The sequence below is a fragment of the Ailuropoda melanoleuca genome, chromosome 2 (assembly GCF_002007445.2).
Source record: "Ailuropoda melanoleuca isolate Jingjing chromosome 2, ASM200744v2, whole genome shotgun sequence".
Lineage (NCBI taxonomy): Eukaryota > Metazoa > Chordata > Mammalia > Carnivora > Ursidae > Ailuropoda > Ailuropoda melanoleuca.
In genome coordinates, this window is record NC_048219.1 from 80,385,138 (window position 1) to 80,409,197 (window position 24,060).

The window sequence follows — 24,060 nt, forward strand, 5'->3', positions numbered from 1 at the left end:
GCCGTGCGGAGTTGAAAGGGAAAGTTGTGTTTGTACATGCATTTTAGGTGATACGAAATTACTGCTTGTTGGTAATATCTTGGGGGGAATGAGAACCCTTCTGAATCCAGATAACCTGCCTCCATGTTTGTTTCACTCACCTGCCTAATCTACGTTGCAGGGAAGCTGTACACCACTAATGGTAGCAACTCTCCACCCTCAAGTAGCCACCATCACACCGCAGTATGCGGTGCCCTTTACTCTGAGCTGCGCAGCCGGCCGGCCGGCGCTGGTTGAACAGACTGCCGCTGTACTGGTAATTCCCCTCACTTGATTGTGTTACTAACGGAGTTTCTTTGGTTTCTTTCTTTTTTATTTTTTCCTGTTCGTTTTTGTTCTGTTTTCTTCTGGTTTTCTCATTTTTCAAAAAAAAAAAAAAAAATTTTTTTTTTTAACTTAGTCTTTGCAGAGGGCATGGAAGCATGTGCCATCTTGTGGCTATGTTCTTGCTGCATCTTTAATGTCTCATTGTTTTCCTCCCCAACATTTGCTGAAGCACTGTTTGACTCTGATATTCAGTGTGGCTCTGTAAGGAGCCAGATCCCTTTATTCTTCTTTGCCAGCCTAGTGTGATAAAAGCTCTTGGTGTAGCCTCAGAAGAGCTGCAACACTGTATCTGCTCCCTGCCCTTTTACCCTCTGATCCTTGAGAATGAAGGAAATGGCCTTTAATTTGGCTCTGCTGCAGGTATCCGGATGGCTAAAATTTGAACTCCTTGGCAAGTTAGCTTCCTTCTTTATTTGCTATTTTAAGCTTCTAAAATTTTTGTGCATGTAGAAATGTTTAAGATGCTCTTAATTTATTGCTTTATCAGTCGATGTTAACTTTTCTTCTACGAACATATGAAGATAACTCTCTTTGCCACTCATGATCAGTGACAGCTTATATCTTCCATTTAAAGATGTTCCCTTTAGAATCTTTTTAGATCATATTTCATTTGTTGGTTGAGATTAAACGTGAACTCATTTTTATGAGTTTATGAAGTAAAAATTAATGACTTTACAAATAGGTCTTCATACAGAGATGAAAATATGGCTGAAAACCTTTATGCAAATACAATACCTTTGTTACTAAAAGTCCTGGGGAAAAGTAAAATACAGCAGCAAATATAATAGTATGGGGCTTAGAGATAGGAAAAACAAATAGGACCTCGAGGTGTATTTCAGGATTTGTACCCTTCAGAGTGGTCTTTGGATGTGTTTTGGTTTATTTGGGGGAGTTAGAATTGTTTACTGGACATTCAGCATTTCATTATTTGAAATTTAAAATTAGGTAAGCATTTGAACCTTATTAAATACTGATATCTACATCTTTTGGAAGGGGCTTTTAAATTTCCTTTGTTGTTTCTCAAGGACTCATGTGAGTGTAAACACTTCCAGAAACATACTTTGGCTGTTGGAATTTGTTTGGTTTTTAGTTTAAAAGCCTTTGTCACCTCCAGATTAATTGTATCAGGAGCATAAAACCTGAGTGCAAGGGAGTCAGATGTATTTCCAATTTGATTGACCCAAGCCACTGGTTTTAACTTGCTCACCTATAGTTTTGAGAATGTTAGTTGATACTTCTCCTTTGCTGCTTCTCTTAAGTTTGCACTAGTCATTTGCTAAGCTTTGCATATTTTTGTTCTTTCTCTGTCAAAACAGTTCGTCGCTTGGAACGCCAGATTTCTGCCTCACGTTGGAATGTTATTTCTTGCTCTGTATTAAACTACATGCTTTGTCTTGTGCAGGTGTTGGCTTATGGAAAGACGCATGGTGTGACTTAACATACTTCTCTTATTTTTTGTTTTGTTTTATTTTGTTTTAAATTCTGCTTATGGTAGCAGACGTGTTTGCAGTTTCTCTGCTTTGAAGGCTTCTTGTTTGGAACCGGTATTTGTAACAAGTGGATCTGTTACTTGCAGAAATATTTTAAAACAGTGTGTTGATGGCCTTGCAGTTTGAAATTCAAGAAAGAACCATATGTACCCAAGCATTGTAGGTGATTGTACTGTAGAATTTAAGTTTAAAAAGGAAACTTTCAAATCTGTTCTCATTTTTTCAGAAAATGCCAGAATTTCTGTAAGAAGTTCAGAAAACATTTGTTGCTGTCTATTGCAAGTGCTTGTTAAAAACTAGAAGTGATGTATTTTCTTGTAGTGATCAGTTTTTATGTTGAAGTGTGTTTCTATAAATGATAAGTTAAACAGTATATTTTAGGTAACTATTAAAAACAAAATATGGTGCCCCCTGCATCTGTTTTGAAAATATTTTATTTACTGGCTTATTTAATTCTATCACATGGCTATATGTGATGAAGTTAGCTTTCTCTTGCTGGCATATGCTTGTTTGCCAAAGGATTTTGGCCTTTGGTCATCCACATCTGGCTCCATGTTCCAAGTTCTACCCTTTTAAAAAGGCACAATTCTCCCCTTTGTTTTATGGGTTGAATTGACCCGATGTCTTAACTGATTGGCACTTAAATTTTAAAATTCCTATTTTTAATCTCAAGGGAGCTGTCTTAACTCTTTCTGGGTGTATTTTTAGAATCGTTGCAAAAATGACACTCCATCATTTAACCAGAGCTTACCTCTGAACTTTTCAGACTCTTTGACTCTACAGTATAATAGAGAAACTCTTAACCACAGGGATCTTCTTTTCTTTAATACCCTGGTGGTAATGTTACAGAGGTGGCCAAGAGAAAGCAGCGTGTTCTCTTTCCCTAATAAGACTTGTAACTTTGAGCCCCTCTGACTTTTCTTTTTTGATCTCTGCAAGTTAACAATCTACAAGCAACTTCTTTTAAGATATGAATTTTTCTATCATCTAAAAAACAAAAGAAAAAGCCAAGAATGAGTCAAGTCTGGATCTTTTTTGTGTGTGTTTCCTTACAGCAGGCTTGGCCTGGAGGAACCCAACAAATTCTCCTGCCTTCAACTTGGCAACAGTTGCCTGGGGTAGCTCTGCACAGCTCTGTCCAGCCCACAGCAGTGATTCCAGAGGCCATGGGCAGTGGCCAGCAGCTCACAGACTGGAGGCAAGTACCCCTTGTTCCTCTCTGGGAGATTTGCAAGGGCAGATCCCTTAGGGTAGGAGTGTTTGATGATTTGGTCAGACTGGGAAGAAAATAAAGGAAAGGAGAGATTTGTCTCTCTTTCAGATTCTTTAAGAAAAGAACCCTTATCGGGCTAGAAGATGGAGTAATGAGACAACTTGGAGCATAGGAAAACAATAGGTTCTGAGAGATCAGGAATCATTTACTTCGATTTAAAGAAAGTCTTATGCAATTAGAAACCATGCAGTGAAAACCTGTAGCCTTGTAATCCAGGTGCCCAATTTAAGAAATAAAACGCAGCTCTGTTTGGTTGTTTTAATTGCTTTTAATACCTGTTTGGTCCTAATTTCCCAGTGGTTTAGGCATTCAGTGTTCTCTGTGTCTTTCTGTTGGTCCAGGAATGCCCACTCTCATGGCAACCAGTACAGCACTATCATGCAGCAGCCCTCCTTGCTGACTAACCATGTGACACTGGCCACAGCTCAGCCCCTGAATGTTGGTGTTGCCCATGTCGTCAGACAACAACAATCCAGTTCTCTCCCTTCAAAGAAGAATAAGCAGTCTGCTCCTGTCTCTTCTAAGTAAGTCCCTATTAGAGCTGGTAGTTAAAACTGCCAATTTGAGAGAGAGGTCGCCAGCATTTAAAGTGCTGTGGTATAGATCCTTTTGGTGTGAGGCAGCGAGTGGCTGCTAAATTGAGGAGGAGCTAACCTTTCCATTTGGGCATGCCTACCAAGTGTGTCTTGGTTATGCAGATCCTTTCTCTCTGCTGCCACTTTGAATCCAGGCCGTTTTGGGGCTGATGTTTTTATTTTTCTGCCCACATTACAGAGGGAAATTAAAGCATGGAGTAAAGGGCATACAAAGGTAAAATTTATGTTGTATTTTAGGGTTCTTGTCCCTGATGGAAACCCTGGCTAGAGCGGTTTGTTTAGTTTGTTTTTTTTTTTTTTGGAACTTCCGTAGTTAAGTGTATTGACTTAACGATTAGGGAAAAAGGAATCAAAGAACAAGTTGGAAAGAGTTCTAGGGAAAAGATGGATAGTTTTGGGGGCCAAGGACTGAACCGTCTTTCTTGTGACCTCTTTCTACAGGTCTTCTCTGGATGTTCTGCCTTCTCAAGTCTATTCTCTGGTTGGGAGCAGTCCTCTCCGTACTACGTCTTCTTATAATTCCCTAGTCCCTGTCCCAGATCAGCATCAGCCAATCATCATTCCAGATACTCCCAGCCCTCCTGTGAGTGTCATCACCATCCGCAGTGACACTGATGAGGAAGAAGACAACAAGTATAAGCCCAATAGGTAAGATAGGTGAATGGCTCCGTGGCTCAGTGGCTCCTACCCTTCATTTTAGACTCTTGGTTTCAGGCAGGTGGTCCAGTTGGGCTATGAAAGGAAGGACTGAAAAATGGTATTTTGGAAGCGTGGCCTTGGATGTGTGAGTCAGAACACTCAAGTTTCCGTGACTGAGCATCATGTTAAATCAGTCTTTTCAGATACATTAGCTAGAAGGGGGGATATTACGTTGCTTAATATTTAGCTGCTTTGGCTTGGAATGTACATTATACCACAGACGTGATTCCTTGCCTTTAAGGACCCTCTAGAGTCTGAAAATAGGTGCCACAGCAGAAGCTCATAAACAATAGTTAATTGGAAAAGTCAGTAGATAGGAGTTTATTTGTAATTTCTTAATCCGCAAAGGCCCCTTTGGAAGAGGTACAACTTTAAATAGGACTACCTTTTTCTCCTTCTGCTGTGTGGTCTGAAAGTTGAGGAATGTAAGTACCAGACACTTTCCTCATCTCTCAGCACCTTAATCCAAGTTCTTAACTGGGCAGTTAGCCAAGAGAGTGGATACATTTAAGAACTGTTACAGGCACCTCTCTCTTAGTGGGAACATAGTTGTTTTGAGTGTTCTGTGTCGTATTTTTCATTGGGCCTTTGGTGCGAGGCATAAAGAATAGGGAGTAACCCCACGTTTACTACGGAGGTAGGATTCACACATGACAGTAAGAGAAGACTTCTCAGAGTTATATATAAATGAAGTTTAATGACCTGAAAGAGCAGATTTAGAATGAAGTACTTCAAAAGAGCTATTTACAAATGATACTTACAATTACAAAATGGTATTTACAAATGGGACGTAGACTTGAAACTAAGTATTGAAAGTGGTTTCTGAACTGATTTGGGGAAGAAGAAAGGTAGACTTTCCAGTGAGGAAAAGTGACCACGGAGTGGTAAAAATTATGTAACCAGCAGGATTGCTTCGACTGGAGCCAAGTCTCTTAAAAAAATCAGGAAAAATTAAGGTTAAGAAGGTGGAGTTCAGTTTGTGAAGGAACATAAAAAAAAAAAAAAAGGGATGGTGAGTTTGATTAGACATACTAAGGAACCATTTCTATAGTCTAGTGGGGCGATACGGGGAATACTGCCGAAATAACCCTGAGTGGAAATGGCCGAGCGGCAAGGCTCGAGTTAGAGCTGTGTATCCGGCAGCATTCTGCCCCGGCTCGGAATTCTGTCTTGTGTGACCACTTGTGTGACCTTGGCTGAGTGTCTTAATCTCTCTGTGCTTCAGCTTCCTCATCTGCAAAATGGGGGTGATAGTACCTCTTTCATTGAAGTGTTGTGAGGATTCGGTGAGACCTCTGTGGAGTGTAAGAATAGTGCCTGATGCCTAATAAGCACTCAGAAGTTGGCTGCTGCTAGTGTTCTGTCGCCATCGTCATCCTTGTCATCATGGGAGGACCAGAGATCATCAAAGAAACATTGCTAAAAGGGGGTTGAATTTTCACGTATTTTCTTCTCCTCAGCTCTGGCCTGAAGGCAAGGTCTAATGTCATCAGTTATGTCACTGTCAATGATTCTCCAGACTCTGACTCTTCCTTGAGCAGCCCGTATTCCACTGATACCCTGAGTGCTCTCCGGGGCAATAGCGGACCCCTTGTGGAGGGGCCTGGCAGAATCGTGGGGGACGGCGCCGGCACCCGCAGCATCATCGTGCCTCCACTGAAATCGCAGCTTGGTGACTGCACTGTAGCAGCCCCGGCCTCAGGTGAGCGCCTGCACAGCCACAGGTGAATTCTCCGTTGATCTGTGTGGCCTTCATGTGTCGCTGTCATCTACTTATGCCAACGGTAGCGACCAGTTACTTAATTCAGAAATCAGTTCCTCGTGATGGGAGATTATTTTTGGCCATTTATCTTACTATGTTTATTTTATTTGGCTTAACATAAAAGTGAATTTGTAGTCTCAGAAATGTACTCGCTTTTGACAGGAGAAGGCAGGCAAGAGCTGTTGTACGGCAGGGAGAAGTAGCAGCAAATTTTTTTGCCACAGGTGATTCAAATTTGACAATCCAGAGTGAACAGGAACTGATACTATTAAAAATGACTGCAAACTTTTTTTTTTTTTTGAAAATAATATGGACTGAGATCTTTTCTTACCCAATGTCATAGCAGTGATACTTTTGTGGTTTTATTATCAACCTAACTACCTCCATCTTTTTTGCTGCTAAATACTGGGCTTAGGCTCCCTAGTTCAGTTACGAGGTAATGCCAGCTGCAAGTAACAAGCTGCAGATCTCCCTGGCTTGACATAATAGAAGTTTGCTTCTTACTCACATGACTTCCCAATGCTGGCGCTCCTGGTTGGTGGGCCTGCAGTGAGTCAAGGATCAGAGCCCAGGAATCTCAGCCTCCAGAGAGAAGAGGAAAGAGTTTGGAGGAGGGACACACATTTCTTTATGTCTTGAGCCCTGGAAACAGTGCAAACTAATCCCATGGCCCCAGCTAGAGGCTCGGGAGCCCAGGAAATAGAGTCCTTGTCTAGGCAGCTGTTTTCCAGTGGCAACTCTGCACCAAAGGAGGGGAGCATGAATTTTTGGTGTCAGTATAGCTGTCTGTGCTGTACTTACATAAATGAATGTTTTACTATGAATTGTGTTACTGCCAGAGACATGAACAGGGTTCTGATTTCAGGATATCATGTTAAGCTTCAGTGCGGTTCTCCCCTTCAGAAGTGGGCAGCTGTCCCATTGGCAGACAAGGCAGAACTTCCTGATGCCAGGCTACGGAACAGCATCGTCAGGAGCTCTGTCCGCTGTTGGGTCCAAAGAATTTAGGCTACTCCACATATCATTGAATAAATGCTTCCGTTTTCCTAGTGGGACCACAGAGGAAGCAAAATTTTGAAATTGATCTTGCTTATATCTGCAGTTTCTTAGAATTTGAAGATAGTGAGTGCCCAGCAAGATCTAATCATGCCTTCTGTTAAAGCCCCTTTGACGCCTAAATGTCCTAAATATTACCAGCATCTTATTCAGCTTCCCATTGTCATTTCTATACTTGTTTAACCCCTTCCTACATAAAACCCTAGGCCCCTTGGGGGGTAAGGACTGTGTCCCACTGGTGTATGTATTTCCAGTAGTGCCTTGAACATTACAGGAGCCTAGATAAGATTTACTAAAGTGAATCTTTCAAAGATCCTTTATGGAACTTTGTAGCAAGACAGAAAAGAAACGGGTTATACAGTTTTTGTTCCTGTGGTGTAAATACAATTGAGGAAATAAGACACACATGAAACCTTAACTGCTGCAAACCTGGCACAGACGTGGACTGATGAATATGATGCCATCTGAGGTTTAGCCGAGGCTGCTCCTGACTACGGTCTGACCCTTTTTTAGGTCTCCTGAGCAGTAAGACCAAGCCAGTGGCCTCAGTGAGTGGGCAGTCATCTGGATGCTGTATCACCCCCACAGGGTACCGAGCTCCACGCGGGGGGACCAATGCAGCACAGCCACTCAACCTTAGCCAGGTAAGCGCTAGGGGCTGCTGCCTTCTGTTTGGGGCCCTCCCTATTGTCACTCTCTGGAGAACCCTGCTTCTGGCTGGACTGCTGAATAAAGCCAATTGAAGCCCCTTTTGTGTCAGACCGTTTGGTGTTCTGTGGCCTGCGTCATAGCTGCATGTGCTGTGTCCCTTTATTCCCTCTGTGTGTTGAGGATGCACGTTCCAGGTTTTCCATCAGACCTCCCTAGTCTGTCCCAGAAGATGAGAGAAATGTCTGGTATTTGGAAAGAGCCTAGGTGCTTTAGTCCATGCCTACTTCTGTACCACCACATGCTTTGCTACCAGATCCTCTTCCTTCATCTCCCAGGTCATAAATAACCTTAGCCTCACACCGATTATGTGAGGCGAGAGACAGTGCAAAGCTTTGTGGCCACTTCAACTGGTTCTAGTCCTATGTGTTGGCTTGAGTCTGAGATCCCCCCTCCCCCTGCCACTGTGTGATCTGATGGGGTGGGGAGGGACACTATTCTATTTTTAAAGGGGGCACTATTCACTCTTTCTTCAGCTAAAATTCTGGTGCTTGTATGAGGTCTACCAGTAGTAAGAAAGTGTAAATATAAGGGTGTAACTGTGAGTGAGTGTGTGTGTGTGTGTGAGAGAGAGACAGAGAGACAGAGAGAGAGAAAGAAAGCACATGGCAAGTGCAAATGTCAGTTCGAGTTAGTGCATGTGTTTTAGGCTCCACAAGTCAAGAGGGATATGAAGAACTTAGAGGAGAACAAAAGAAAACAATGGCAAGAAAGAAAGGTTAGGAAAAATTCAAATTCCCTGGCACCAGAATAGGGTGAGTTGAGTCAACAGTTACTAACTTGCAGGAGTGGGTAGCCCTGTGAACTCTTGATTCCCCCCTTGCCTCTGTCATACTTAAGAGCAAACTGCTGCTATTTGGGCTGGGTTAGGATCTGTTCTGCCAAGAGGTGGAGGGATGGAGGCTGACTTCTGACAGCATTGCCAGTCTGGGAGATTCTGTGCTGTGGAAGCCCAGGAACAGTACGGGTTAGAACCTCAACTCTCCACTTGGTCTTTGGTGCCCCGAACTGGAATGACATCGAGGTTCCTCACTCTCTTCTTCCTTCTAGAACCAGCAGTCATCGTCCGCTCCAACCTCGCAGGAGAGAAGCAGCAACCCTGCCCCCCGCAGGCAGCAGGCGTTTGTGGCCCCGCTCTCCCAGGCCCCCTACGCCTTCCAGCACGGCAGCCCACTACACTCGACGGGGCACCCACACCTGGCCCCAGCCCCCGCTCACCTGCCGAGCCAGCCTCACCTGTATACGTATGCTGCCCCCACCTCTGCTGCTGCCTTGGGCTCCACCAGCTCCATTGCTCATCTCTTCTCCCCCCAGGGCTCCTCAAGGCATGCTGCAGCCTATACCACCCACCCGAGCACTCTGGTGCACCAGGTCCCTGTCAGTGTTGGGCCCAGCCTTCTCACTTCTGCCAGTGTGGCCCCTGCCCAGTACCAACACCAGTTTGCCACCCAGTCCTACATTGGGTCTTCCCGAGGCTCAACAATTTACACTGGATACCCACTGAGTCCTACCAAGATCAGCCAGTATTCCTATTTGTAGTTGGTGAGCAGAGGGAGGAGGGGTCATGGCTGCCTGTTCCTGGCCCTGAGTTCTTAACAGCAGGCTGTGATGAGCTCCTCCCTTAAGCCCCTCTTGAAACTCCTTAGCCAGCAACTTGTTCTGCAGGGGCCCACTGAAGCAGAAGGTTTTTCTCTGGGGAACCTGTCTTAGTGTTGACTGCATTGTTGTAGTCTCCCAAAGTCTGCCCTATTTTTTAATTCTTTATTTTTGTGACAGCATTTTTGGTATTTGGAAGAGTTCAGATGCCCATCTTCTGCAGTTACCAAGGAAGAGAGATCATTCTGAAGTTACCCTTTGAAAAATATTTTCTCTCTGGCTTGATTTCTATAAATGTTTTTAAAACCAAGTGAAGCCCCTCTTTATTTAACTTTGTTTTATTGTAATTGCTGGTCAGAGGAAAAATGCTGATAGAAGGACTTGAAATCTGGTAACAAGTGAGAAAAGAAAAATCATCACTTTTTGCTTGTTTAAACACCAAGACTTAATTGCCTGTTTTAAGAGCAGCTTACACAAGTCTGTATTTGACTATCAGGCATTTCTCCTCTCAAAATTTTACCTTTGTTTATGGGACATTAGACTACAGTGTTTTAGTTTTGTTTTCATGTCACGTTATACTTACTGGGCAATTGTTATTTTTGCAAAACTCTGTGTTACTCTTGGGATTCTCTCAGTTGCTCCTGTGTGTACTGTCAAGTCATGTTAAAAAGGCAGCTCACCGTTTGCTGGTAACTTAGTGTGAGAGAATCCATACCTACCGCGAAAGCACTAGGTATTATTCTTTTTAAATGAAGTACCGTGCATTCTTCCTAAGTTATTTTTTAAGTCTTTCTCTCTCCGATTCAGCTTAAATTTTATTATTGGAAAAGCCATTAAGGTGGTTATTATTGTATGGTGGTGGCTGTCTTCTTATATGCAAAATCTCTCTGTATTATGCGATACTGGTATCGATGAGCTTTGCCTGAAGGTTGTTGGCATTGGTGAACTTTGCCTAAAGATTAATATGAATTTTCAATAATACACCTCTCTCTCTTTGCCTCATCTCTCCCTTCTGTTCTATGTGATTTATTTAGGGAGAAAGCTAAAGGATCTGAAACCAGATAAGAACGTTGTGTATAGCTTTTATACTTTAAAGTAGCTTCCTTTGTATGCCAGCAGCAAATTGAATGCTCTCTTATTAAGACTTATACAATAAGTGCATGTAGGAATTGCAAAAAATATTTTAAAAATTTATTACTGAATTTAAAAATATTTTAGAAGTTTTGTAATGGTGGTGTTTTAATATTTTGCATAATTAAATATGTACATATTGATTAGAAAAATATAACAAGCAATTTTTCCTGCTAACCCAAAATGTTATTTGTAATCAAATGTGTAGTGATTACACTTGAATTGTGTATTTAGTGTGTATCTGATCCTCCAGTGTTACCCCGGAGATGGAATGGATGTCTCCATTGTATTTAAACCAAAATGAACTGATACTTGTTGGAATGTATGTGAACTAATTGCAATTATATTCGAGCATATTACTGTAGTGTTGAGTGAGCAGGGGCATTGCCTGCAAGGAGAGGAGACCCTTGGAATTGTTTTGCACAGGTGTGTCTGGTGAGGAGTTGTTCNAATTACAAAATGGTATTTACAAATGGGACGTAGACTTGAAACTAAGTATTGAAAGTGGTTTCTGAACTGATTTGGGGAAGAAGAAAGGTAGACTTTCCAGTGAGGAAAAGTGACCACGGAGTGGTAAAAATTATGTAACCAGCAGGATTGCTTCGACTGGAGCCAAGTCTCTTAAAAAAATCAGGAAAAATTAAGGTTAAGAAGGTGGAGTTCAGTTTGTGAAGGAACATAAAAAAAAAAAAAAAAGGGATGGTGAGTTTGATTAGACATACTAAGGAACCATTTCTATAGTCTAGTGGGGCGATACGGGGAATACTGCCGAAATAACCCTGAGTGGAAATGGCCGAGCGGCAAGGCTCGAGTTAGAGCTGTGTATCCGGCAGCATTCTGCCCCGGCTCGGAATTCTGTCTTGTGTGACCACTTGTGTGACCTTGGCTGAGTGTCTTAATCTCTCTGTGCTTCAGCTTCCTCATCTGCAAAATGGGGGTGATAGTACCTCTTTCATTGAAGTGTTGTGAGGATTCGGTGAGACCTCTGTGGAGTGTAAGAATAGTGCCTGATGCCTAATAAGCACTCAGAAGTTGGCTGCTGCTAGTGTTCTGTCGCCATCGTCATCCTTGTCATCATGGGAGGACCAGAGATCATCAAAGAAACATTGCTAAAAGGGGGTTGAATTTTCACGTATTTTCTTCTCCTCAGCTCTGGCCTGAAGGCAAGGTCTAATGTCATCAGTTATGTCACTGTCAATGATTCTCCAGACTCTGACTCTTCCTTGAGCAGCCCGTATTCCACTGATACCCTGAGTGCTCTCCGGGGCAATAGCGGACCCCTTGTGGAGGGGCCTGGCAGAATCGTGGGGGACGGCGCCGGCACCCGCAGCATCATCGTGCCTCCACTGAAATCGCAGCTTGGTGACTGCACTGTAGCAGCCCCGGCCTCAGGTGAGCGCCTGCACAGCCACAGGTGAATTCTCCGTTGATCTGTGTGGCCTTCATGTGTCGCTGTCATCTACTTATGCCAACGGTAGCGACCAGTTACTTAATTCAGAAATCAGTTCCTCGTGATGGGAGATTATTTTTGGCCATTTATCTTACTATGTTTATTTTATTTGGCTTAACATAAAAGTGAATTTGTAGTCTCAGAAATGTACTCGCTTTTGACAGGAGAAGGCAGGCAAGAGCTGTTGTACGGCAGGGAGAAGTAGCAGCAAATTTTTTTGCCACAGGTGATTCAAATTTGACAATCCAGAGTGAACAGGAACTGATACTATTAAAAATGACTGCAAACTTTTTTTTTTTTTGAAAATAATATGGACTGAGATCTTTTCTTACCCAATGTCATAGCAGTGATACTTTTGTGGTTTTATTATCAACCTAACTACCTCCCTCTTTTTTGCTGCTAAATACTGGGCTTAGGCTCCCTAGTTCAGTTACGAGGTAATGCCAGCTGCAAGTAACAAGCTGCAGATCTCCCTGGCTTGACATAATAGAAGTTTGCTTCTTACTCACATGACTTCCCAATGCTGGCGCTCCTGGTTGGTGGGCCTGCAGTGAGTCAAGGATCAGAGCCCAGGAATCTCAGCCTCCAGAGAGAAGAGGAAAGAGTTTGGAGGAGGGACACACATTTCTTTATGTCTTGAGCCCTGGAAACAGTGCAAACTAATCCCATGGCCCCAGCTAGAGGCTCGGGAGCCCAGGAAATGGAGTCCTTGTCTAGGCAGCTGTTTTCCAGTGGCAACTCTGCACCAAAGGAGGGGAGCATGAATTTTTGGTGTCAGTATAGCTGTCTGTGCTGTACTTACATAAATGAATGTTTTACTATGAATTGTGTTACTGCCAGAGACATGAACAGGGTTCTGATTTCAGGATATCATGTTAAGCTTCAGTGCGGTTCTCCCCTTCAGAAGTGGGCAGCTGTCCCATTGGCAGACAAGGCAGAACTTCCTGATGCCAGGCTACGGAACAGCATCGTCAGGAGCTCTGTCCGCTGTTGGGTCCAAAGAATTTAGGCTACTCCACATATCATTGAATAAATGTTTCCGTTTTTCTAGTGGGACCACAGAGGAAGCAAAATTTGAAATTGATCTTGCTTATATCTGTTTTCTTAGAATTTGAAGATAGTGAGTGCCCAGCAAGATCTAATCATGCCTTCTGTTAAAGCCCCTTTGACGCCTAAATGTCCTAAATATTACCAGCATCTTATTCAGCTTCCCATTGTCATTTCTATACTTGTTTAACCCCTTCCTACATAAAACCCTAGGCCCCTTGGGGGGTAAGGACTGTGTCCCACTGGTGTATGTATTTCCAGTAGTGCCTTGAACATTACAGGAGCCTAGATAAGATTTACTAAAGTGAATCTTTCAAAGATCCTTTATGGAACTTTGTAGCAAGACAGAAAAGAAACGGGTTATACAGTTTTTGTTCCTGTGGTGTAAATACAATTGAGGAAATAAGACACACATGAAACCTTAACTGCTGCAAACCTGGCACAGACGTGGACTGATGAATATGATGCCATCTGAGGTTTAGCCGAGGCTGCTCCTGACTACGGTCTGACCCTTTTTTAGGTCTCCTGAGCAGTAAGACCAAGCCAGTGGCCTCAGTGAGTGGGCAGTCATCTGGATGCTGTATCACCCCCACAGGGTACCGAGCTCCACGCGGGGGGACCAATGCAGCACAGCCACTCAACCTTAGCCAGGTAAGCGCTAGGGGCTGCTGCCTTCTGTTTGGGGCCCTCCCTATTGTCACTCTCTGGAGAACCCTGCTTCTGGCTGGACTGCTGAATAAAGCCAATTGAAGCCCCTTTTGTGTCAGACCGTTTGGTGTTCTGTGGCCTGCGTCATAGCTGCATGTGCTGTGTCCCTTTATTCCCTCTGTGTGTTGAGGATGCACGTTCCAGGTTTTCCATCAGACCTCCCTAGTCTGTCCCAGAAGATGAGAGAAATGTCTGGTATTTGGAAAGAGCCTAGGTGCTTTAGTCCATGCCTACTTCTGNAAAGAGCCTAGGTGCTTTAGTCCATGCCTACTTCTGTACCACCACATGCTTTGCTACCAGATCCTCTTCCTTCATCTCCCAGGTCATAAATAACCTTAGCCTCACACCGATTATGTGAGGCGAGAGACAGTGCAAAGCTTTGTGGCCACTTCAACTGGTTCTAGTCCTATGTGTTGGCTTGAGTCTGAGATCCCCCCTCCCCCTGCCACTGTGTGATCTGATGGGGTGGGGAGGGACACTATTCTATTTTTAAAGGGGGCACTATTCACTCTTTCTTCAGCTAAAATTCTGGTGCTTGTATGAGGTCTACCAGTAGTAAGAAAGTGTAAATATAAGGGTGTAACTGTGAGTGAGTGTGTGTGTGTGTGTGAGAGAGAGAGAGAGACAGAGAGAGAGAAAGAAAGCACATGGCAAGTGCAAATGTCAGTTCGAGTTAGTGCATGTGTTTTAGGCTCCACAAGTCAAGAGGGATATGAAGAACTTAGAGGAGAACAAAAGAAAACAATGGCAAGAAAGAAAGGTTAGGAAAAATTCAAATTCCCTGGCACCAGAATAGGGTGAGTTGAGTCAACAGTTACTAACTTGCAGGAGTGGGTAGCCCTGTGAACTCTTGATTCCCCCCTTGCCTCTGTCATACTTAAGAGCAAACTGCTGCTATTTGGGCTGGGTTAGGATCTGTTCTGCCAAGAGGTGGAGGGATGGAGGCTGACTTCTGACAGCATTGCCAGTCTGGGAGATTCTGTGCTGTGGAAGCCCAGGAACAGTACGGGTTAGAACCTCAACTCTCCACTTGGTCTTTGGTGCCCCGAACTGGAATGACATCGAGGTTCCTCACTCTCTTCTTCCTTCTAGAACCAGCAGTCATCGTCCGCTCCAACCTCGCAGGAGAGAAGCAGCAACCCTGCCCCCCGCAGGCAGCAGGCGTTTGTGGCCCCGCTCTCCCAGGCCCCCTACGCCTTCCAGCACGGCAGCCCACTACACTCGACGGGGCACCCACACCTGGCCCCAGCCCCCGCTCACCTGCCGAGCCAGCCTCACCTGTATACGTATGCTGCCCCCACCTCTGCTGCTGCCTTGGGCTCCACCAGCTCCATTGCTCATCTCTTCTCCCCCCAGGGCTCCTCAAGGCATGCTGCAGCCTATACCACCCACCCGAGCACTCTGGTGCACCAGGTCCCTGTCAGTGTTGGGCCCAGCCTTCTCACTTCTGCCAGTGTGGCCCCTGCCCAGTACCAACACCAGTTTGCCACCCAGTCCTACATTGGGTCTTCCCGAGGCTCAACAATTTACACTGGATACCCACTGAGTCCTACCAAGATCAGCCAGTATTCCTATTTGTAGTTGGTGAGCAGAGGGAGGAGGGGTCATGGCTGCCTGTTCCTGGCCCTGAGTTCTTAACAGCAGGCTGTGATGAGCTCCTCCCTTAAGCCCCTCTTGAAACTCCTTAGCCAGCAACTTGTTCTGCAGGGGCCCACTGAAGCAGAAGGTTTTTCTCTGGGGAACCTGTCTTAGTGTTGACTGCATTGTTGTAGTCTCCCAAAGTCTGCCCTATTTTTTAATTCTTTATTTTTGTGACAGCATTTTTGGTATTTGGAAGAGTTCAGATGCCCATCTTCTGCAGTTACCAAGGAAGAGAGATCATTCTGAAGTTACCCTTTGAAAAATATTTTCTCTCTGGCTTGATTTCTATAAATGTTTTTAAAACCAAGTGAAGCCCCTCTTTATTTAACTTTGTTTTATTGTAATTGCTGGTCAGAGGAAAAATGCTGATAGAAGGACTTGAAATCTGGTAACAAGTGAGAAAAGAAAAATCATCACTTTTTGCTTGTTTAAACACCAAGACTTAATTGCCTGTTTTAAGAGCAGCTTACACAAGTCTGTATTTGACTATCAGGCATTTCTCCTCTCAAAATTTTACCTTTGTTTATGGGACATTAGACTACAGTGTTTTAGTTTTGTTTTCATGTCACGTTATACTTACTGGGCAATTGTTATTTTTGCAAAACTCTGTGTTACTCTTGGGATTCTCTCAGTTGCTCCTGTGTGTACTGTCAAGTCATGTTAAAAAGGCAGCTCACCGTTTGCTGGTAACTTAGTGTGAGAGAATCCATACCTACCGCGAAAGCACTAGGTATTATTCTTTTTAAATGAAGTACCGTGCATTCTTCCTAAGTTATTTTTTAAGTCTTTCTCTCTCCGATTCAGCTTAAATTTTATTATTGGAAAAGCCATTAAGGTGGTTATTATTGTATGGTGGTGGCTGTCTTCTTATATGCAAAATCTCTCTGTATTATGCGATACTGGTATCGATGAGCTTTGCCTGAAGGTTGTTGGCATTGGTGAACTTTGCCTAAAGATTAATATGAATTTTCAATAATACACCTCTCTCTCTTTGCCTCATCTCTCCCTTCTGTTCTATGTGATTTATTTAGGGAGAAAGCTAAAGGATCTGAAACCAGATAAGAACGTTGTGTATAGCTTTTATACTTTAAAGTAGCTTCCTTTGTATGCCAGCAGCAAATTGAATGCTCTCTTATTAAGACTTATACAATAAGTGCATGTAGGAATTGCAAAAAATATTTTAAAAATTTATTACTGAATTTAAAAATATTTTAGAAGTTTTGTAATGGTGGTGTTTTAATATTTTGCATAATTAAATATGTACATATTGATTAGAAAAATATAACAAGCAATTTTTCCTGCTAACCCAAAATGTTATTTGTAATCAAATGTGTAGTGATTACACTTGAATTGTGTATTTAGTGTGTATCTGATCCTCCAGTGTTACCCCGGAGATGGAATGGATGTCTCCATTGTATTTAAACCAAAATGAACTGATACTTGTTGGAATGTATGTGAACTAATTGCAATTATATTCGAGCATATTACTGTAGTGTTGAGTGAGCAGGGGCATTGCCTGCAAGGAGAGGAGACCCTTGGAATTGTTTTGCACAGGTGTGTCTGGTGAGGAGTTGTTCAGTGTGTGTCTCTTCTTCCCTTTCTCCTCCTTCCCTTATTGTAGTGCCTTATACGATAATGTAGTGGTTCATAGAGTTTACAGTGAGCTTGCCTTAGGATGGACCAGCAAGCCCTTGTGGACCCTAAGCTGTTCACTGGGATTTATCAGAACAGGATTAGTAGCTGTGTCGTGTAATTGCATTGTTGTCAGTTTCCCTGCCGACATTGAAGAATAAAAAACAGCAGCTTTTCTCCTTAACCACCACGTCTACCCCTTTCCAGTCTGGAATCTCAGCTGAGTTCTCACAGAAGCATTTTCCCCATGTGGCTCTCTCACGGTGCATTGCTACCTTGCTTCTGTGAGAATTTGGGAAGCAGGAGAGAGGAGTCAAGCCAATATGAAATATGTGGTTTTCTTTTTCTTTAAAGTATGTGCAATCACTTTTAGAATGAGATTTTTCTTTTTCTTTTCCCATGTGGCAGTCCTTCCTGCAAATAGTTGACATTCCTAGTGAAATATGTGCTTATTGGAAAAAAACATAACAGATCTGTTTATACCAAAGAGCCTGTTGTATTGCTTACCATGTCCCCATACGATGAGGAAGAGTTTTGTGATGCCGCTGGTGACAGGGAACTCACAGAAAGGTTTCTGAGCCGGTGAAGAATATTAAAAAGGAACCAAAGCCTGTTGAGTCATCGGGCTTTTGAGGTTTCTTTTTAACAACTTGAATATTCTTGGGGCTGTGAAATTGTCCTTGTACTCTCAGCTCCTGCATGGATCTGGGTCAAGTGGAGGGTACTGGGGATGGCGATGTTCCTGCCCATAAAAGACTTGGGGGAAGAAGGTTAACTCTGAGATATAGAAGTGTTCCATCTGAATTGAAAATTATGTACTTGAGGGCTAAGTCTAGGACTGGTTCTTTGTAGAGATGGCGTCAAGGAGGTGCAGGGTGGAGATGGGAGATTTCATGGAGCCTGGTCAGCAGGCTCTGTACCGGGTTGAACAGCGAGGAGCTGTCAAGGTATTTGGAGTTTCTTCATTGTCAAGAGTAAGGGCTTCCACAATGGGGCAGATAGTCAGTACAGCCTGCCAGGAACATGCTGGTGTTTTCTGCTTTTGCTTTTCTTTTCTCTCTTTGTGTGTGTGTGTGTTTGTGTGTGTGTGGTCATTCTCCTGAGTTGTGTTTGTACCGCTCTATTGGTGAAGATACCCAAGCAATTTGTATAGTTTCCGTCACTGGTGTTACGCAGTTTTCTGGTCAACGTGTGTGATCTTTGTGTTTCCTTTTTTGCCAAGCATATTTTGATTTTCTTGTTCAAAGGCAGACCTAATTTCTAGTGGAAACATTTTTTGTTCCTTATCTTTCCTCTACAAGGGATAAGATTTGTTGTTTTTGTAACAAATGAGATGCAGGAAAAAAAGATACAAAACACTCCACTCCTGCCCCCCTGTCCAATTAAGTGATTCCACTTCAGATGTGAGTCTTACTAACTTCATGGGGAAAAGACAATACCAAGAGTGTGTATTGTTACCTGAGTCACCTTACTAGCAGTGTGTGGCTTTAAGAATTTTAGACATTTTCAGCCTTAGTCTGCAAATTGGCATTTCAAATTTACCAAGATAAAAATCCTCTGTGTCTGCTAATGTGTATATGCTCAATGTGGCTATAGATTCTGTCCCTGGGGCTTAACATTGCCAGCCATGACAGGATGGGGGAAGCCCTGCGAATCCAGTGAGCGGCTGGCCCGGGTCATAGTGGCCTAACCTCAGGCCAGCTTCAGGCTTTACGTCCTTTCAGAACTTGCATTTCCAGCTTCTCCCTTTCAGGGTGAGAGAGAAAGTGGGGAAGGTTTAAGTACAGCCACTCTGGGCTCATCGGGACACTTGATCACTCCAGAGTTTTAACAGCTCCAGGAGGGGATACTGCTGTCAGTGCTCAGCTCAGATACAAGCCCCAGGAACAAGAACTCCTTTTCAAACAGTTCTGGCCATCCATCGTCCTCCACTAGAGGGGCTCAGCTTGACTGCCCTTGGCCAGGCAAGCACAGTAATGTGTGTTTTATTCAGCATTATTATGCAAAAACCCACTGGTTAGGTTGGTTTGTTTTAGGATAGGAAATGAAATTGCCTCTCAGTGACAGGAATGGCCCAAGCCTGCTTCCTATTTTGGTCTTTGGTTTTTGTTTTTTTTTAACTGATGGATGGTGCAGCATGTCTACGTGGTTGTTTGTTGCTAAACTTTATATAATGTGTGGTTTTGATTCAGCTTGAAAAATAATCTCACTACATGTAGCAGTACATTATATGTACATTATATGTAATGTTAGTATTTCTGCTTTGAATCCTTGATATTGCAATGGAATTCCAACTTTATTAAATGTATTTGATATGCTAGTTATTGTGTGCGATTTAAACTTTTTTTGCTTTCTCCCTTTTCTGGTTGTGCGCTTCCTTTTACAACAAGCCTCTAGAAACAGTTTCTGAGAATTATTGAGCTATGTTTGTAATGCAGATGTATTTAGGGAGTATGTAAAATAATCATTTTAACAAAAGAAATAGTTATTTAAAATTTAATACTAACTACGGGAAAAGGGTCCATTGTGTAAAACATAGTTTATCTTTGGATTCAATGTTTGTCTTTGGTTTTACAAAGTAGCTTGTATTTTCAGTATTTTCTACATAATATGGTAAAATGTAGAGCAATTGCAATGCATCAATAAAATGGGTAAATTTTCTGATTCATGTGGCTGTTTTTGACTTCTGTTAGAGGGGCGCACAGGGGATCAACAAATGGCATCTGGGGAGTGGCTAAATACATCGCATCTGAACATCAGTGATGGGTAAGAGACAAATCCGTCTTTCATCCAAATCTCCACGATGGAAATGAATTGGGGTTGGTAGAAAACACTTCCCAAGAACCGAGTGTCCGGCCCCTAATTGAAGATCATCTGGTCCTGGCCCTCTGAAAGAGGCAGAACTTCTGACCCAGGCTAACTAAATTTTGTTTCCTAGCATGTTCCAGCAACCATCTGAGGTATCATAATGAAAATCAGAATCAGTGTGGAAGACGCTTATTTTTCCCTCCTTTCAAGCCGCATTGTTAGAGCATAGTCCTTTTGGAGAAGGAGCCCCTCTGATTAGATTTGTCTAGATTGATCACTGCAGGTCTCTGAGTAAATGCTGTACTCGTTTGGCTTCTTTTGACATGTTTTTCGGGCCACATCCAGCATACAGTGGCCATTAATTCAGTGTGGGGTTCTGCTCTTGTGGTTGGGATATAGAAATGAGACACATTAAGATGCCGTTTTGGACCATAACCAAGAGAAATGATCAATAGGCTCTTCTCTCCATTGGTAGGGAAGTCACAACACATTTATTGTGATTTAGATTCCAACACATATCTTTTTCAGATTTTTTCCCCTAAATAAATGAACATGAAATGAGTGTGAACTGACTTAAATGTTCCCCAGTTTGGGTAAGAGAAGATACCTACAAGCGTTCAGGTAAGAGAAAGCCAAGTAGAAAGGCTCTGCTGTCAATCTCACTTCCAGGAAATCAAGAATTAATTTAACCTGTCCATGATCTGAGTTGTTTTTTTTTTTGGTTTTTTAATTGTTTTTAAATCTACATTATATTCTCTTCCTTAGGCTAAATCAGAGAGAGTTTGGGATAACCCCTTAAGTAGTTGGGTAGTCTGTGGGGAAATCTGTGTTTTAATGATGAAAATCCCTGTAAATTCAATCTGCTTGGCTTGCTTTGTGGAAAATTTTCCACAGGACGTTAGGTCTAGGCCTTGGTGTCCCTGTGAATCCTGAGATGACACCAGGTGCTCATCACAAGATGGCGCCAGTGAGCTATAGAAGAAGGTAGCACAGACTTGACCACTGTGATCTTTTCTCCCACCTCTTCCCCTCAAACCTCATCTCCCCTGCTTCCAGCTTCCACTGGACAAGGCAGAAAACAATTCATGCTATTATTGCTGGGAAAGGAAAAAATTGATGATGGATGTTTCTTAAGAACCCAGCGAAAGGAAGGAAGCGTACATTCTCCTCAAACGGGAATAGAGTTTGCCGAGTGTCCCCTGGGGCCTCTGCCTCCCGCTGCTAGCTCCTTTTTCTGGGTGACTGCCCAGAAGGCCTCTGCCCTGGGGTTTCATCTCCTTCCCCTCTCCTGGGGAACCCACAGCCTAGGCGGGAGGTGGTTAAGGCTTCTGGCTGCTCTGCCATAGGGCCATCTGTGTTTGATCAATCCAGGCGGAAAGGAGGGGGTGGGGGCTGTAAAGAGACTGTGAAAGCATTCCAGAGTAGTGAGAGAGACCCAAGATCCAGAAAGAGAGAAGGCACCGCCCCCACCCCGCCTCCCAAGCTAAGCGGCGGGCTTGAGTGGAAAAGGCACGGGACCGCGCGCTCCAGACTCCCGGCCGGTTCTCCCGCTGCCATGGGGCCCCGCACACCTCTCCTCGCCTTGTTCCTTTTGTCATGGCTGCGACCCCTTCAAGGACAGCAGCAGCACCTCGTGGAGTACATGGAGCGCCGACTCGCTGCCTTAGAGGTGAGTGACTCCTTTCTCTTCTGGACTGCACATCTGTTGATTCCCCCAGCGTGTCAGGGATCTGGGGACATGCCGAGACGGGGCTCTGTGAGGACCTACAGAAGACGCTTTTAATGAGAGCATCCTTACAACTGCAAGCCCTCCTCTCTCCCCACAGCCACAGAGCGATTCCAAAGCAAACAGGCCTTCGTGTTTTACGCCGAGAGTGCGTGGAACAAGGGGCCGGCGGACATGAGAGCTAGCATGGTAGGAGAGCGTCGCAGGAGGGGCTGCTGGTTCTGTGACAGCTGCCAGTTCGCAGGGAGTCGCAGCTTTCTGTCTTTCTAACAGTTTGAAGTCTGTGGCTTTCCCAAGTGGAAATCTGGGCATTCCCAGGAGGAGAGCTGTACAGTGGAGCAGGACCCCTTACGGCCTTCGCGCACGTAGGCCGCACCGGTGGCCCGGAGGACACGAAGTGGGGGTAGAGGCCTAGGTGATCCGAGCCGGGCTTTTCGCACATTTAGCGTCTCTGAATATCTGGTTTCCTTTGGGGGGGGGTTGAAGGGGAGTCGGTGCCTGGCTGAGTTCGTGCTTTCTCCCGCTCCTCACTCCCCGCTTGGGCCTCTCCCTGCCCGGGAGTTGTAACCCTCAGCCCCTCTCCTGGCCCCCCTCCCGGCAGGAACGGCTGGCCCAGTGCCAGGACCAAAGTAGCCGGCATGCCGCTGAGCTGAGGGACTTCAAGAACAAGATGCTGCCGCTGCTGGAGGTGGCCGAGAAGGAGCGCGAGGCCCTCAGAACCGAGGCCGACACCATCTCGGGGAGAGTAGACCGTCTGGAGCGGGAGGTTGACTACCTGGAGACCCAGAACCCGGCTCTACCCTGTGTGGAGGTTGATGACAAGGTGACCGGAGGCCCTGGGATCAAAGGCAAGGGCAGAAGAAATGAGAAGTACGACATGCTGACAGGTAAGCGGTCCGAAGGCAGAGCCCTGACACGCGCAGGACCTGTGTCGTGCCTTGGTTTTTTCCTGATCTTCTCCTTGTCCCAGAGCCCACTTTGGCACGATCTTCTGGAATCTGCTTTAGGGGAATCTCTATAATGACAGGTCCATTGCGAGCGTTTCTGGGGACCCAGGCCTCTGTGGTGCGCCCTTTTCCCTATCCTCCATAAGAGTGGAGGCGTCCGCTGGCATGTGCCCACTGTCCTCCAGATGGCCCACCCTGGGGGGGCTCCCGCAGCGGGCATCTAACTCCTGCCCGTATTGCCTTGTCCTGTGCTTTTCTCCCTCCCCACCAGACTGTGGCTACACAATCTCTCAGGTGAGATCCATGAAGATCCTGAAGCGGTTCGGTGGCCCAGCTGGTCTATGGACCAAGGATCCCATGGGGCCAACAGAGAAGATCTACGTATTAGATGGGACACAGAACGACACGGCCTTTATCTTCCCAAGGCTGCGGGACTTCACCCTCGCCATGGCCGCACGGAAAGCTTCCCGGGTCCGGGTGCCCTTCCCCTGGGTAGGCACGGGGCAGCTGGTGTATGGTGGCTTTCTTTATTACGCCCGGAGGCCACCTGGAGGACCTGGAGGGGGCGGTGAGCTGGAGAACACTTTGCAGCTCATCAAATTCCACCTGGCAAACCGGACCGTGGTGGACAGCTCAGTATTCCCGGCGGAGGGTTTGATCCCCCCGTACGGGCTGACAGCAGACACGTACATCGACCTGGCCGCTGACGAGGAGGGCCTTTGGGCTGTCTATGCCACTCGGGAAGATGACAGGCACTTGTGTCTGGCCAAGTTAGACCCCCAGACCCTGGACACCGAGCAGCAGTGGGACACCCCGTGTCCCAGAGAGAATGCCGAGGCTGCCTTTGTCATCTGCGGGACCCTGTACGTGGTCTATAACACCCGCCCTGCCAGCCGCGCCCGCATCCAGTGCTCCTTTGATGCCAGCGGCACCCTGACCCCTGAAAGGGCAGCACTCCCGTATTTCCCCCGCCGATATGGGGCCCATGCCAGCCTCCGCTATAACCCCCGAGAGCGCCAGCTCTATGCCTGGGATGACGGCTACCAGATTGTCTATAAGCTGGAGATGAGAAAGAAAGAGGAAGAAGTCTGAGGACCTAGCTCTGGTTGGTGAATCTCTCTCACCTCTACACATTTTTTATCTCCACGACGTTTCCCGCTCCTCGTTCTCCAGATGTGGGCAAGTTGTGGTTCGGGGCCTGTATCTGCAGCCAATGGAAGCCAGATTCTCACAGCCCCTCCGGTTCCTGTGGGACCTTAGATCTTGAGAGATCCTTTTGGAGCTGAAAGAGAGACAACCCTAAGTGTCCACTCCCCTCCTGCCCCGTGGCAATGAATTTTGGGCCAAAGACCACGCAGACCCAGTGCTCTGACCCTTGTATGGGGGCAACCCCAGCAAATGCGCAACAGAATATTGCCTCAGTT

At 45.0% G+C, this 24,060-nt stretch overlaps 2 protein-coding genes and 1 long non-coding RNA gene across 8 annotated transcripts in view; all 3 read left to right on the forward strand.

Annotated features, from left to right (window-relative positions):
- Positions 1 to 10,998, forward strand: part of HIPK1 (homeodomain interacting protein kinase 1) — a 45,626-nt gene extending 34,628 nt beyond the window's left edge. Inside the window, exons 10-16 of one of the 2 annotated variants that reach the window (XM_011223666.3) lie at positions 161 to 295; positions 2,912 to 3,054; positions 3,471 to 3,653; positions 4,167 to 4,373; positions 5,885 to 6,126; positions 7,756 to 7,886; positions 9,001 to 10,998. In XM_011223666.3, coding sequence (XP_011221968.1) covers positions 161 to 295; positions 2,912 to 3,054; positions 3,471 to 3,653; positions 4,167 to 4,373; positions 5,885 to 6,126; positions 7,756 to 7,886; positions 9,001 to 9,489 — 1,530 coding nt within the window. In that variant the 3' untranslated portion in view covers positions 9,490 to 10,998. The remainder of the gene's footprint in view (positions 1 to 160; positions 296 to 2,911; positions 3,055 to 3,470; positions 3,654 to 4,166; positions 4,374 to 5,884; positions 6,127 to 7,755; positions 7,887 to 9,000) is intronic. The other variant, XM_011223664.2, reaches the window with a different exon arrangement.
- A 2,833-nt stretch (positions 10,999 to 13,831) lies between these two features.
- LOC117801036 lies at positions 13,832 to 14,713 on the forward strand. Its single transcript, XR_004623394.1, has 2 exons — positions 13,832 to 14,096; positions 14,134 to 14,713. It is a non-coding gene; the product is annotated as an uncharacterized LOC117801036 (long non-coding RNA).
- A 6,482-nt stretch (positions 14,714 to 21,195) lies between these two features.
- On the forward strand, positions 21,196 to 24,053 carry OLFML3 (olfactomedin like 3). 5 transcript variants are annotated; one of them, XM_034654137.1, is made up of 4 exons: positions 21,493 to 21,632; positions 21,790 to 21,878; positions 21,963 to 22,576; positions 22,908 to 24,053. In XM_034654137.1, exons 3-4 carry the CDS (start codon positions 22,360 to 22,362, stop codon positions 23,726 to 23,728), a joined length of 1,038 nt encoding a protein of 345 aa, XP_034510028.1. In that variant the 5' UTR covers positions 21,493 to 21,632; positions 21,790 to 21,878; positions 21,963 to 22,359; the 3' UTR covers positions 23,729 to 24,053. The 5 variants fall into 5 exon arrangements, with proteins under 5 accessions (XP_002918287.1, XP_034510027.1, XP_019654159.1 ...); XM_002918241.4 differs by lacking the exon at positions 21,790 to 21,878 and having other exon boundaries at positions 21,196 to 21,632; positions 22,291 to 22,576; XM_034654136.1 differs by having other exon boundaries at positions 21,490 to 22,104; positions 22,291 to 22,576.
- Positions 24,054 to 24,060: the final 7 nt, after the last annotated feature.